The 13,272-nt window shown below is 40.9% G+C and overlaps 1 protein-coding gene across 1 annotated transcript in view; it reads right to left on the bottom strand.

The window, feature by feature from the left end:
* The window catches only part of ACSL3 (acyl-CoA synthetase long chain family member 3), a 128,937-nt gene that overhangs the window by 20,536 nt on the left and 95,129 nt on the right, over positions 1 to 13,272 (bottom strand). The window contains exons 10-12 of the mRNA XM_073625955.1: positions 10,832 to 11,004; positions 8,206 to 8,280; positions 6,605 to 6,796 (exon numbers count right to left, since the gene is read on the bottom strand). Coding sequence (XP_073482056.1) covers positions 6,605 to 6,796; positions 8,206 to 8,280; positions 10,832 to 11,004 — 440 coding nt within the window. The remainder of the gene's footprint in view (positions 1 to 6,604; positions 6,797 to 8,205; positions 8,281 to 10,831; positions 11,005 to 13,272) is intronic.

Here is a 13,272-nt window from a genome sequence, read left to right as displayed (position 1 = left end):
TTTTTTATTGTGAAGCAAACAATAGAACAAAATAACAGGAAAAGTCAATGTGCATAACTGTTCACCCCTCTAAACGCAATACTTTGTAGAGTCACCTTTTGCGGCTATCACAGCTCCACGTCGCTTTGGATAAGTCTCTATGAGCTTGCCACATCTTACCACTGGGATTTTTGCCCATTCCTCCTTGCAAAACTGCTCCAGCTCCTTCAAGTTAGATGGCTTGTGAACAGCAATCTTTATGTTTGACCACAGATTTTCTATTGGATTGAGGTCTGGACTTTGACTAGGCCATTCCAACACATTTACAAGTATCCCCTTAACCCACTCAAGTGTTGCTTTAGCAGTGTGTTTGGAGTCATTGTCCTGCTGGAAGGTGAACCTCCATCCTAGCCTCAAATCACACACAGTGTGGTACAGGTTTTGCTCAAGAATATCCCTGTATTTAGCACCATCCATTTTTCCCTCAACTCTGACCAGTTTCCCAGTCCCGACTGCTGAAAAACATCCCCACAGTATGATGCTGCCACCACCATGTTTCACTGTGGGGATGGTGTTCTTTGGATGATGTGATGTGTTGGGTTTGCGCCAGACATAGCGTTTTCGTTGATGGCCAAAAAGTTCCCACATGCCTTTTCGCAAACTCAATACGTGCCTTTTTGTTTTTTGCTGAAATTAATGGCTTTCTTCTGGCCACTCTGCCATAAAGCCCAACTCTATGGAGCGTACGGCTTATTGTCGTCCTATGTACAGATACTCCAGTCTCTGCTGTGGAACTCTGCAGCTCTTCCAGGGTTACCTTAGGTCTCTGTGCTGCCTCTCTGATTAATGCCCTTCTTGCCCGGTCTGTGAGTTTTGGTGTGCGGCCGTCTCTTGGCAGGTTTTCTGTTGTGCCATGTTCTTTCCATTTGGTTATGATAGATTTGATGGTGCTCCTAGGGATTATCAAAGATTTGGATATTTTTTTATTACCTAACTCTGACTTGTACTTCTCAACAACATTATCCCTTACTTGTTTGGAGAGTTCCTTGGTCTTCATGGCAGTGTTTGGTTAGTGGTGCCTCTTGCTTAGGTGTTGCAGCCTCTGGGGCCTTTCAAAAAGGTGTGTATATGTAATGACAGAGTGATGACATGTGACACTTAGATTGCACACAGGTGGACATCATTTCACTAATTATGTGAAGATAATTGGCTGCACCAAAGCTTTTTATGGGCTTCATAGCAAAGGGGGTGAATACATACGCACATGCCAATTATCAGTTTATTTCTGAAAAATAGTTTTATGTATATATTTTTCTAATTTTACTTCACCAACTTAGACTATTGTGTTCTGAACCATCACATATAAATCAGATTAAAAAAACAATGAACTAAAGGTTGTAATGTAACAAAATAGGTAAAAAACCAAGTGGGTGAATATTTTTGCAAGGCACTATATGTCCCTGTACACCTCAACTCCTAATTCTACCCTCTGGTTGGAACCCTGATGGGCTGCCCGTCTCCACAGGGTTAACCGGTCATTGAGAGCAGCTGAAAGGAAGCCACCAGGATTGCCCACCTAATGGCCCTATAGCAGAACTTCCTCTTTCAGGACAAGAAAACAGAGAGGGCAATGGCCTGAGGTAAATTTAATGTCTCCGTTTCCTGTCCCTTGCAGGTAGGCAGTCTCTCATGTGCGTGGTAATGAGATCTATTAAAGCATAAATTTAGAAGGAAAAAAAAAAACAAAAAAAAAAAAACACAAGGAACATGGTTTCAGTGAAACGTGTCCTCCTTTTGCTGAAATTTTCCTCCTCCAATGCCCCCACCCCCCCACAATAGTCTGCTGCGGTGGAAATTAACAAAAGGACTGCGACAGGTATTTATCAAGAGTCTGCTTGCCCTTACCGTCCAGCTGCTTCATTCATAGAAACCGTTAATTATAGCTTCTATGCGTGAAAGCAAAACACTATCATTGGAGTGGGAGGACCTATCAATCATTCACCTGTCCCCCATTCATAGAATGGGTTTTGTTTTCTGGGCAGAAAAGGCAGGCATAGTCAGGCACTCTTATAAATCGCCTGTTACAGACCCTTTGTTATAATAACTTCCTTCATAACCAACAATCACAGCGGGGCATCAGAGGAGGAAGATTTCAGTGAAAGGAGGAAACATAAGCACAAGGGACACGTCAGTGAAGAGGAGTAATGCCCCTTGAGCTGATGTTTTTTATTTTAGGTAATTTTAGACTTTAAGATGCCGATTTTTCTGCCTGGAAATGTAGAAAATGAATCAAAAAAGGCAAGGTGGTTGGACCCAGATATAAACAATGGTCTAGGAAGCCATCATGTAAACTTTGTAAGAATAATGCTGGGTCTAAAAAATAACCATTTAAAATATCTAATAGCGTAAAATATTGACTTTAGGGCTGGAGAGATTATATTACACAGAAAACCATTGGGACCAAGAATTTAAAAAAGCGTCTTTGGAGCCTTTTCTAATATATCAATGGGAGCATGGCCACTCACTCCCATTAACCCCTTCCTGACCAGCCGCCGCAGTTGTACTGCGGCAGGTTGGCGCCCCTGGGCAAACTGACGCATCTCTACTTTGGTTCGCCTTTTGACCACTAGGGGGTGCGTACGTGCTGCCGGAGACGCAACCCCTGAGCCGATACGCATGCCCGGCGGCCGCGATGACCGCCGCGCACCGGCGATCGCTCCACACAGAAGCAGGACAGAGATCTGTCAATGTACACAGACAGATCTCCATGCTTTTAGGGGTGAGGAGAGCGATCTGTTGTTCATACTAAGTATGAACAACGAATCGCTCCCCTCACCCAGTCGGTCACCTCCCCCCACTGTAAGAATCACTCCCTAAGGAACACAAATAACCCCTTGATCGCCCCCTAGTGTTAACCCCTTCCCTGTCAGTGACACAGTAATCAGTGCATTTTTATAGCACTGATCGCTTTATAAATGCCAATGGTCCCAAAAATGTGTCAAAAGTGTCTGATCTGTCCGCCATAATGTCGCAGTCCTGATTAAAAAAATAAAACAAAAAATAAAAAAAAATATTATAATAATAATAAAAATGCCAGAAATCTTTCCCCTATTTTGTAAATGCTATAACTTTTCTGCAATCCAATCAATATACGCTTAATGTGATTTTTATTACCAGAAATCTGTAGAAGAATACATATCGGTCTAAACTAAGGAAAAAAATAGCTTTTTTTTTTTTAAAAATGGGGATATTTATTATAGCAAAAAAGTACAAAATATTGTGGGTGTTTTTTTCAAAATTGTCGCTTTTTTTGTTTATAGCGCAAAAAATATTTTAAAAAATCCAGAGATGATCAAATACCACCAAAAGAAAGCTCTATTTGTGGGGGAAAAAAAAAAAGACATCAATTTTGTTTGGGTACAATGTCGCACGACCACGCAATTATCCGTTAAAGTGACACAGTGCCGTATTGCAAAAAATGGCCTGGTCTTTGAGCAGCCAAACCTTCCGGGGCTGAAGTGGTTAAACATTGCTGCTGGCCCCTAAATTCTGCCTTTATCGGCCCACGCAATCCATCATAACATTAAAAGCCCGACTCCAGCCAAAAAAAATTTATTTTGCTATGGACTGAGGAAGAAATGGTTACAACCTCTGCACGTTTTTAGTGCCATTGTGTCCCTATTGGGAAGATTTCTCCTAACATTGTCAGGATAGGTAATGATGGGAATTTTCTCCAACAGGGACAACAATAAAAGCAAAAACATGCTTTTAGTAAACTAAGGGCTATTAGTTCTATGTTTTTACTGCTGTCTATGACTACCTGTTCCAGAGATGCACAAACCCAATTGCACAGAGACTGGAAGTGAGAGAAGATCTTCTCCAATTAAGTCTCAGGCATAAAAAAGAAAAACATGACCAAAAGTTTAGTTCCGAAATTAAAAATGTAGCTGGCATTGAAATGCGTTCGCATAGTGCATGTAAACTTGCTATTAGTTTATTTGTAGTTGTGGCCTGCCATCCAAGTAAAACGCATCTTTGCTAGTCAGCAAAATGCACTGGTTTAACATTACTACGTCCTGGGTCATTGGACAGCAGTGGTGATGCAGATTCACTGTCCAATGAAAAGGTTGGAGGTGGAGAGGCGACAGAAGAAGCTGAATGATTAATTTCTTAACCAGGAACTTTGTGCCTCCTATATGAGGTTAAAATGTGAAAATGTGTGTAAAATAAAAGACTGGCAATAGAGAATCAAAAATCCTTTGGTAAGTAAAACAGTGAACATACATGCATTTCAGCTGCGTATTTCGCTTTTTGCTGAAATTTTACTTTAAGCAGACTAGCTGTCAATGGTAGAACTACAAAAGCTTAGTAACTCTGGGTCAGTGTGTTAAATAGACAGTTCTGTTAGTAAACACCAATACAACCTACAAATCAACTACAATTACCAAAGTACTAAAAGTGCAGCTAGATTATAAAAGAGATCTGATTTACTTCTTTGGTAGTACACAGACTACTGGAAAGCCTAATATTGTTAACAGGCATTGAAGGGTAAATCTGGAAAATGGTACCTTCACGTTTCAGCAAATAACCAATAGTAACAATACTATTGTAGAAGAAGCTAATATTTCATGCTAAAAACAAAAGAAAAGTACCTTTAAGGAAAGCAGTAATGTTTTCTTTATCACCTTCATAATGTGGCAGTAGCAATTCAGCTGTTGAAGGACCAAATACCCTTGGAAAACTGCAGCCTATCTGCAACTCATTTAAATAGCGGTTTCAGAATAGTGGAGAGACTAGCCATAAGATGGACGGAGAGATATATATTGCTATGGTTTGTAGCACTGGAACCTGCCCTCTACTTCTCATACAACTTGTTCAATGGGCTGAGTGTATTGGCTAGGTCACGCAACCTCTGAATGAGTTCAAAAAGTAGACACCACATGGCTAATTTCTGTTTAGAAATTCTTAATTTTTTTAAACAACAAGGTTATACTTGCCTGCTCTGTGCCATGGTTTTGCACAGAGCAGTCCCAATTCCCCTATTATCAAGTCCCTTGCCAACGCTCCTGCTCGCCACGAGAGCTCCCATAGCAAGCCACTATGACCCCTTGATAACATGTTGGGAAGGAGAACCTAGTGTCTACGCCACGCCGCTGCTCTATTCTGGGTGGGCAGCAGTTTTCAATGCAAGTATTTTATACAATTGTTTGGTTTTATGTGTACTTGCATCAGTATTAAAAATTACTATACTATGAGAATCACTTCTGGCTCCTGGTGAGCTTTATTTATCACAATTATACCCTGATGGGAAGTGTCAGTGGACTCACTGGGTTCATTCTTCACTGGATGACAGACACATATCCAAGTCCCTTACGCTGCTTTAAATGGCAGCCATCATTCCTAGCGAGTGTTCATTTCACTGGGGCGTGGTGGCTGACCTTGGAGCACTTTGCTGGATTACCTATGTTCACTTCAAAAGGGGTTTAGGATGGTTACTTTCTATTGCTGCACTAGATCTTTTACACAAGTCTTAATCTTCTCACTGGACTTTGCACAAAAGTTTTATCATGGAGGATTAGGCCTCATGTACATTGCTGCTGGTAAACGGACGTTTACAGTTGGGCATTTTTTTCAACTGCTCCTGAACTCTCCTCTGTTATCTTATCAGTACATGTACACAGGGTCCTTTACAGTTGTTTATAGGCAGTTAAGTTTAGAGGTCTTTTTTGGAACGCAAAAAAAGCGCGTTCAGAAGCTGAGTTTAGAGGCATTTCAAGCGCCAAACACTTCTAAACGCGTAATGTAAACACGAAAAAACTGACGTTTTAAAACGTGAGTTACCATCTGTCAAATTGTGCTACTGCAATGTTACATAGTTACATAGTAGGTGAGGCTGAAAAAAAGACACAAGTCCATCAAGTCCAACCTAGGTGTGTGATATGTCAGTATTTTGTAGGTCAGATATCCTACAAGTTACTATCAGCTTTATATTTGCACGTGAGGTGATACTTCACTTTCACACTTTGTTACACACTAGCACTGCAATTTTTTTTTTTTCTTTTGTTTGTGCAGTTTACTATACTGTTTATACTAGCTGCTTTACTATTTTTTACCTACGTTTAAGTTTTATCACTAGTAGCGCGACACTGTTTCATACTCATATGTCAGTATTACATTGTATATCCCTGTATGTTGCGATCGTTTAGGTGCTTACCTAATAGTTTCTTGAAATTGCCCACGCTGAGACCACCGCCTGTGGAAGGTAATTCCACATCCTTGCCGCTCTTACAGTAAAGAACCCTCTACGTAGTTTAAAGTTAAACTTATTTTCTTCTAATTTTAATGAGTGGCCACGAGTCTTGTTAAACTCCCTTCTACGAAAAAGTTTTATCCCTATTGTGGGGTCACCAGTACGGCATTTGTATATTGAAATCATATCCCCTCTCAAGCGTCTCTTCTCCAGAGAGAATTTATTAATAATGTTAATAAAAAAAAAAAAAAACCCTTAACATAGGAGTACTTTCAGCATTAGGGGTCCCTCTCACAGGTCTCAGTATTTGTTATAAAGACCTATTTTTCAACCAAAGCCACAACAGGAGCTTCTGATCTTAAAACACCCTCTTACCAATGATTTTTAAGCAGCCATCAGGGTGGAATTCACCAATATCGCCGGTGCAAAACCAGCGCTGACCATTTTCATCCACACAAAAGTCCTCCTTTGTCTTCAGCTCATTCTTGTAATACCCCATTGTAACATTAGGTCCACCAATCAAGATTTCCCCTCTGGGACATGGCTTGTCAGTATTGAAGTAACCCCCTGTGGAAGAGATCAGTTAACATGTCAGGCAACATAATATGTCACAAGAGACAATTTAACAACATGGAACAAAAAGATCAAATTCTTGTCACATTAACACGCAATTATTCCCACAAAGATTAATCCTCACACATCGAAAAACTGCTGACCCTAATCATGAGAAAACACATTTAGGAATAACATGACATGTCACACAGGAATTGAGTTTATCATGATCTTCAAAAGTAATTTCCTGCCAAACCATCTTTCACTGAAATCCAAAATGTTTGCGAGAATGTATGATATTGAAGTACAGAGTTTGGGATAAGTGTCCATATTCCTGAATCACCCTGCCCTCCATCAAAATGACATTCAATATAGGACAATTACTTGCTCATCTAAAACACTGGATCAACTCCTCAGTTAAAGGCTTAACCCCACTAAAAAGACCATATTACGTCCTTATATGGTGTAAGGCTCGAGTCACATTTATGTATATTGCTTTTCAGAGTTTGTGCAGTGCTTTTTGCCGCGTTTTTTTTTTTTTATGCGGGGGAATCATTTGTTAGGCAGATTTAAAAACGCAAATCACAGAAAAAAAATTGCGGTAAAAACCACGGTAAAGACGCACAACATGCTTCTTTGCAGCTTTTCCATTGAAATCTATTGGACCAAAAAAAAAGCACCCTTTTGCATTTTTAAAAAAAAAGTCCCTGACCCTTTACAAAAATGCACTGAAGTGAACATGTTCCATTAGGAACCCATGTTAAAAAAAAAAAAAAAAAAAAAAAAAAAAAAAAAAAAGTCCTGTATTTCTGCAAAAAGCATGAAAACACACATTGGTGTGAATGGAGCCCAAGGCTGGGTTTACATTAGGAGTCCGGTGCGTCTCCATTCACTATTTTAGCCTGAATTGTGGACCGAATTCGGACCTGAAACAGACCAAAAGACGCACAGGACTCCTGTGCAATTCACACTGGAGCCACTGCGGAGATGTGTGAGCTGGCTCCATAGAGAGCCGGTCACAATCTCCTGCTAAGCGAATTGGATGCGGAAAAACCCTCATCTAATTCGCAATAGTGTGAACCCAGCCCAACATGGTGCCATGGGGCCAATGTAAAATTACATTCCTTGCAGGCATCCAATTTGCACTGATTAACAGTGTAATACATAGCGATGTACACCTGAAGACTAGGCCTATGGATGCAATGGGTGCATTCTGCTTTACACAATTGGTGGGCTTGAACCACATGGTGGGGGATGGGAAGTCTTTGGCTAAACATATATAGGGAATGCCTTCAAGCAGTGTGTGGTCTGCTACAACTGGGATTACATGCTTGCATCACAGTATACATCATTTATGGACCAGACACTATATACTGTACATAGGTAGACATGCAAAATTTTTGCAACTTGAAAAAAAAACTTACCTTCTTCCCAGTTCTTGAGCTTTATCTCACAACATACCAAAGGTGCTCCCACTCTGCCTGTACTGTAGTCCCAAACTAAAAGAAAGAGCAGCCCTGTTACTAAATGCAATATGTGGGCATCTTCAACGCACAAAAAAAATAAAGAATAAAAAAAAAAAAACAAACAAACATACAACTAATGCATAGATACCACGATTTATTTTAAATTAAATTGGACTATACTAAGGTCCTAAACATACTAAACCAGGTTATGCAACATAAACAAGGTTATTAAAGCTGAAGTTTTAACAGTGATACTAACATTTTACTTTTAATAAACACACGTCATACTTACCTGCTCTGTGTAATGGGTTTGCACAGAGCAGCCTCGATCCTGCATCTGTCCCCTATTGCCTCTTCACTGAGAGCCAAGCCATCGAACATCGCCAATGGCTCGGTTATCAGATCCGAGCAGAGAGCTGCCAATGGTCAGTCAGCATCTCTCCTGCTCTGCTCCTCCATGCTCATTGGAGTGCTGAGCTGTGGAGGGGCGTGGAGCGGCCATTTCAGCAGCTTGTTGAGAGGCCGAGATGCCTATCAGTCCAGGCACCTGGCAGATCCAGACTTTGGAAGTCAGGATGATACGGTGCCTGGACTGATCTTGGTGACGTCAGCAGAGAGCGGACTTCAGACCAAAACGAATTGCACTCCTGTGACCCATAGGAGAAGTACAGCCAAATGAGCTCAGGCTGGACTTCTCCTTTAATGGCTCCCGTTGCTTCCAGCCAAGCCTACGAGAGCTGGGAGAGGGGAGAAGATGCAGAGTGTACAGTGCTAGAGCGAGATTGGGCTCAGGTGAGTATTTAGGGGGGAGCTGCGCTTGAAAGGTTTTTTTTTTTATCTTAAATGCACAGAAAGCATCAAGGTAAAAAAACCTTCTGCCTTTACACCCACTTTGACCTGTATATTTTTTTGCTTTCTCTAACCCTTCCCTTAAATGGGTAATAAAAAATTTTTAAAAAGGGAAGAAAAAAAAAAAAGCCCTTTCTGATTTTACTTTACATACCTTATTTTAGACCCAGTGATGTAATCAGCAGGTCTCTGTTCTTCTTTACGCAATGCAGGCAGATCATAGCTTTCATCACTTTCCCCTGCCTCAAAACTCCTCTCAAGAGCCCACAGCCCTGATGCAAACATTGGCCTGGCTCCTTAGAGGAGTTATGCAGATAGCAAAATGTCTTGATGGGTGGGTGTCAGCCTGGATGATTAGAAGTTCCTAAACAAGCTGCATTTGCATGCAAACTGCTCAAGGTCATGCCTGCATGTGATGCTGACCCTTCATGGCAGAAAGAACTGAAATCCAATTAATGAAACGGGCAGACCATCGACACCAAAGCAAAGAACAGATGACAGCGTCCCCCCCCCCCCAGGAAATGAAGTGGGCTCTGTGAGACTGCAGCTTCCAATGCATACAATGTGCACTGCAAGCTCACAATATGCGGTAAAATCTTAATAAAATATTTCAGGATAGGAGTCTGTAAAACTGCAAGACTGGTAAGGCTGGTGTTTAGATTTAAACATTAAAAAAAAGGGGGCTTTCTAGTTTACCAGTAGATTTTCCCCAACCCCCTTTTTGATCATTCACATTTGTCTGTTTTCACAACCATTTTAGGTAGAAATTACATTATTTTCTATACAGCTGGTTCACATTTCTGTACTACAGTTTAGTGCATTCCTAAGGAGAAACTATAAGGACCCAACAACACTGGAGATGGGACATAACCATGCATAAATGAGCCCCAAAATCTCCATTGTGGTGCGGTGCGTTGATGCATTCCTGTTATGTCACACCACAATGGACAAAGGACTTACCTGCGCCTCTTTATCTGATGCAGTGGACCACAGCACATTGTAGTGCACTGGCAACAGAGAAATAGGGACTTATTAGGCTTGCTTTTTTCGCTGAATATTTCTCCTGTGTGACACACATTGCATGGTTATGCTGAGGATATATGTATAGAACACAACTTATAATAGGGTTGTCTTGCACTTTTTGAATTGGTTACTATTCTTGATACACTGCACATCGCATGTTGTGCTAGCTGCGGTTTGATTTAGCTTTTGTTCTTTTTGCCCATAGTGTGCTCCTATTGACTGTGCAGTTAACACTATAATGTATTACCATGCAATGAGGTGTACCGCAATACAAGTGTGTTGGGGTTCCATTAAAAATAAATGGCAGTATAACAAACGAACGTCTGTAATAAGCATTGTGGTAACACAAGAATGAAGTCAGTCTAAAAAAAATAAAAAGAATAATTATAATAAATTTCGGAGTCCCCATCCGAGTGGTATAGCATTATTGATGTATACGGGGGAGCGGACAGCATAGCTTATGATTTTATTTTATCAAGCTTAGCAACAGAAACTTCCCATTAATTACAATCTTATAATGAATAAGTATTGGGCTGTCAAAGACATTTGGATTTTTAGAATATTTCATGAAGCATGCTGGAGAACCAACTTTGACAATGAAGATTATTAATGAGAAAGGTAGAGAGAAAATAACAGATGGTATATAATTCATCTTATGGTTTCCTTGCAAAGTGGTCAATTTTGGAACGTTCGTGCTGTGGTCCACACTTACATTCAGTAATGGTGCCAGCACCGCATGTCTCCGTGAGTCCATAGCCCTGTCCTACGGGACAGCAGAAGCAGATATTCATAAAGCGCTGAGTAGCAGCCGATAGAGGGGCGCCGCCAGAGAGTAGGACCCTCAACTTCCCTCCTAGAAGTTTTCGCACTTTCCAGAATACAATCCTGGGAAAACATGAGAAAAGTCAGTTACCTTTTTCCTCCTCCCCCCCCCCCCCCCCCCCGCCAACTGTTGGAACAATACTGTTTCTTTTACCAAACACACGCGCAACAAAGGAGTATGGGGAAGCTAATGTCCATAATGGGGATGGTATTGACACAGCCCTAAATGATCCACAATGGTTAAAAATTGATATGGGCCAGAAATATTTAAAACAGAATAAAGGTGGGTAAAGCACCGAGACCAGATGGCATGGATCCTTAAAAAATTGAGCTATGTAATTTAATGCCATTGTTTCTAAATTTTAGGGACTCTAATGACTGGCATGGTACCACTGGATTGGCGTAAAGGCCAATATGGTGCCTATATTTAAAAAGGGATCAAAGTCTTTATCAAGTAACTATAGAACTGTTCGTTTAACTTCTATAGTCAGGAATATAATGGAAAGTTTAATAAAAGACCACAGATGAGTTTTTGCCAGAAAAAAAAACAAAAAACACATTTTAAGCAGAAGTCAGCATGGATTAATGAAAAAGAGGTTGTCAAACAAATCTGTTATTCCTTTAATGGGGAGGTAAAACTTTAGTCAAAAGGAGAGAATGTGGATGTGGTATACTTGGATTTTGCAAAAGCATTTGACACAGTTCCCTACACAGCTAATGTGTAAGTTAAAGACTACAGGCTTGAAAAAAATCAGTTTGTAAATGGATAGAAAACTAGCTAAAAGACCAAATTCAGAGAGTAGTGGTTAACGATTCGTACTCCTTACGTCTGGAGGAAAATAGATTTAATCTCTAGGGAAAGGCTTCTTTACTGTAAGAGTTTTGAAAATGTAGAATAGACTCCCTCAAGAGCTGGTTCTTGCCAGCTCAGTAGATTGAAACAATATTTTCTTAAATGCACAAAGTATAACTGGATAATAATATTTATAGGTAAAGTTGATCCAGGGAATATCCAATTGCCTCTTGGGGTTCAGGAAGGACTTTGAGGTTTTTTTTTTGCTTTCCTCTGGATCAACTGTGCGTATAGGGTTGTATATATGGAGGTCTTCAATTTGTGTGCATTTTTTTTCTCTCTCCGTTGGTTGAAATGGATGGACTTGTGTCTTTTTTCAACTATGTAACTACAGTATCTCACAAAAGTGAGTACACCCCTCCCATTTTTGTATAGATATTATATCTTTTCATGTGATACTGGAGAAATTACACTTTCCTACAATGTTGCTGTCCCCTCAAAATAACACAACACAGCCACTGATGTCTAAACTGCTGGCAAGAAAAGTGAGTACACCCCCTAAGTGAAAATGTCCAAATTGGGGCCAATTAGCCATTTTCCCTTTCCGGTGTCATGTGACTCATTAGTGTTACAGGGTGAATGGGGAGCAGGTGTGTTTTTTGGTGTTATCGCTCTCACTCTCTCGTACTGGTCACTGGAAGTTCAACATTGCACCTCATGGCAAAGAACTCTCCGAGGATCTGAAAAAAAAAAAGAATTGTTGCTCTACATAAAGATGGCCTAGACTATAAGAAGATTGCCAAGGTCCTGAAACTGAGCTGCAGCACGGTGGCCAAGCCCATACAGCGGTTTAACCACTTTCGGACTGCCCACTACACATATATTGCGGCAGGGCAGCCTGGCTGCACGAACTGACGTACCTGTACGTCAGTCCCCACACTGGATATGCCGCCCACTCGCGATGGAGAGGCAGAACTTGGATCGGCCTATGTAAACGAGGGAGAGGGAGAGGCACACTGCTATTGTGCACATCACTGAATTAGAACAAGCTCAGGTAATTATTTGGGGAGGGGGGGAAGCTTCATGCAGATGGTTTTTTACACTAGCGCATAGAATGCCTTCTGCCTTTAGAGCCACTTTAAGAATATATTCTCTCTAAATGCTGCATCACCATCACTGCATCACTTTGAAGGCCTGGGGGTTCCTGGACCTGGTGACAAACATGTCCATGTGCCAAGCAGTCCAACAATACAGACGTTGAACAGGGAACACTTAACCCTTTGATCACTAGTGTCAACCCCTTCCCTGCCAGTGCCATTTATATAGTGATCAGTGCATTTCTATAGCACCGATTACTGTACTGGCGTCACTTGGCATCCAAAAAGTGTCACTTAGGGTCAGATTTGTCCACCGAGGAGGGAAAAAAAAGAAGAAAGAAGGAGGCAGATCGCCATTAGTAAAAATAATTAAAAAAATAAAAAGTCCCTAAATCTTTCCCCTATTTTGTAGACACTACAACTTTTGTGCAAACCAATCAA

This window comes from Aquarana catesbeiana, linkage group LG04 (assembly GCF_042186555.1).
Source record: "Aquarana catesbeiana isolate 2022-GZ linkage group LG04, ASM4218655v1, whole genome shotgun sequence".
In the NCBI taxonomy this organism is placed as follows: Eukaryota; Metazoa; Chordata; class Amphibia; order Anura; family Ranidae; genus Aquarana; species Aquarana catesbeiana.
Note: the sequence above shows the minus strand (reverse complement) of the source record. Positions and strands in the feature narration are given on the sequence as shown.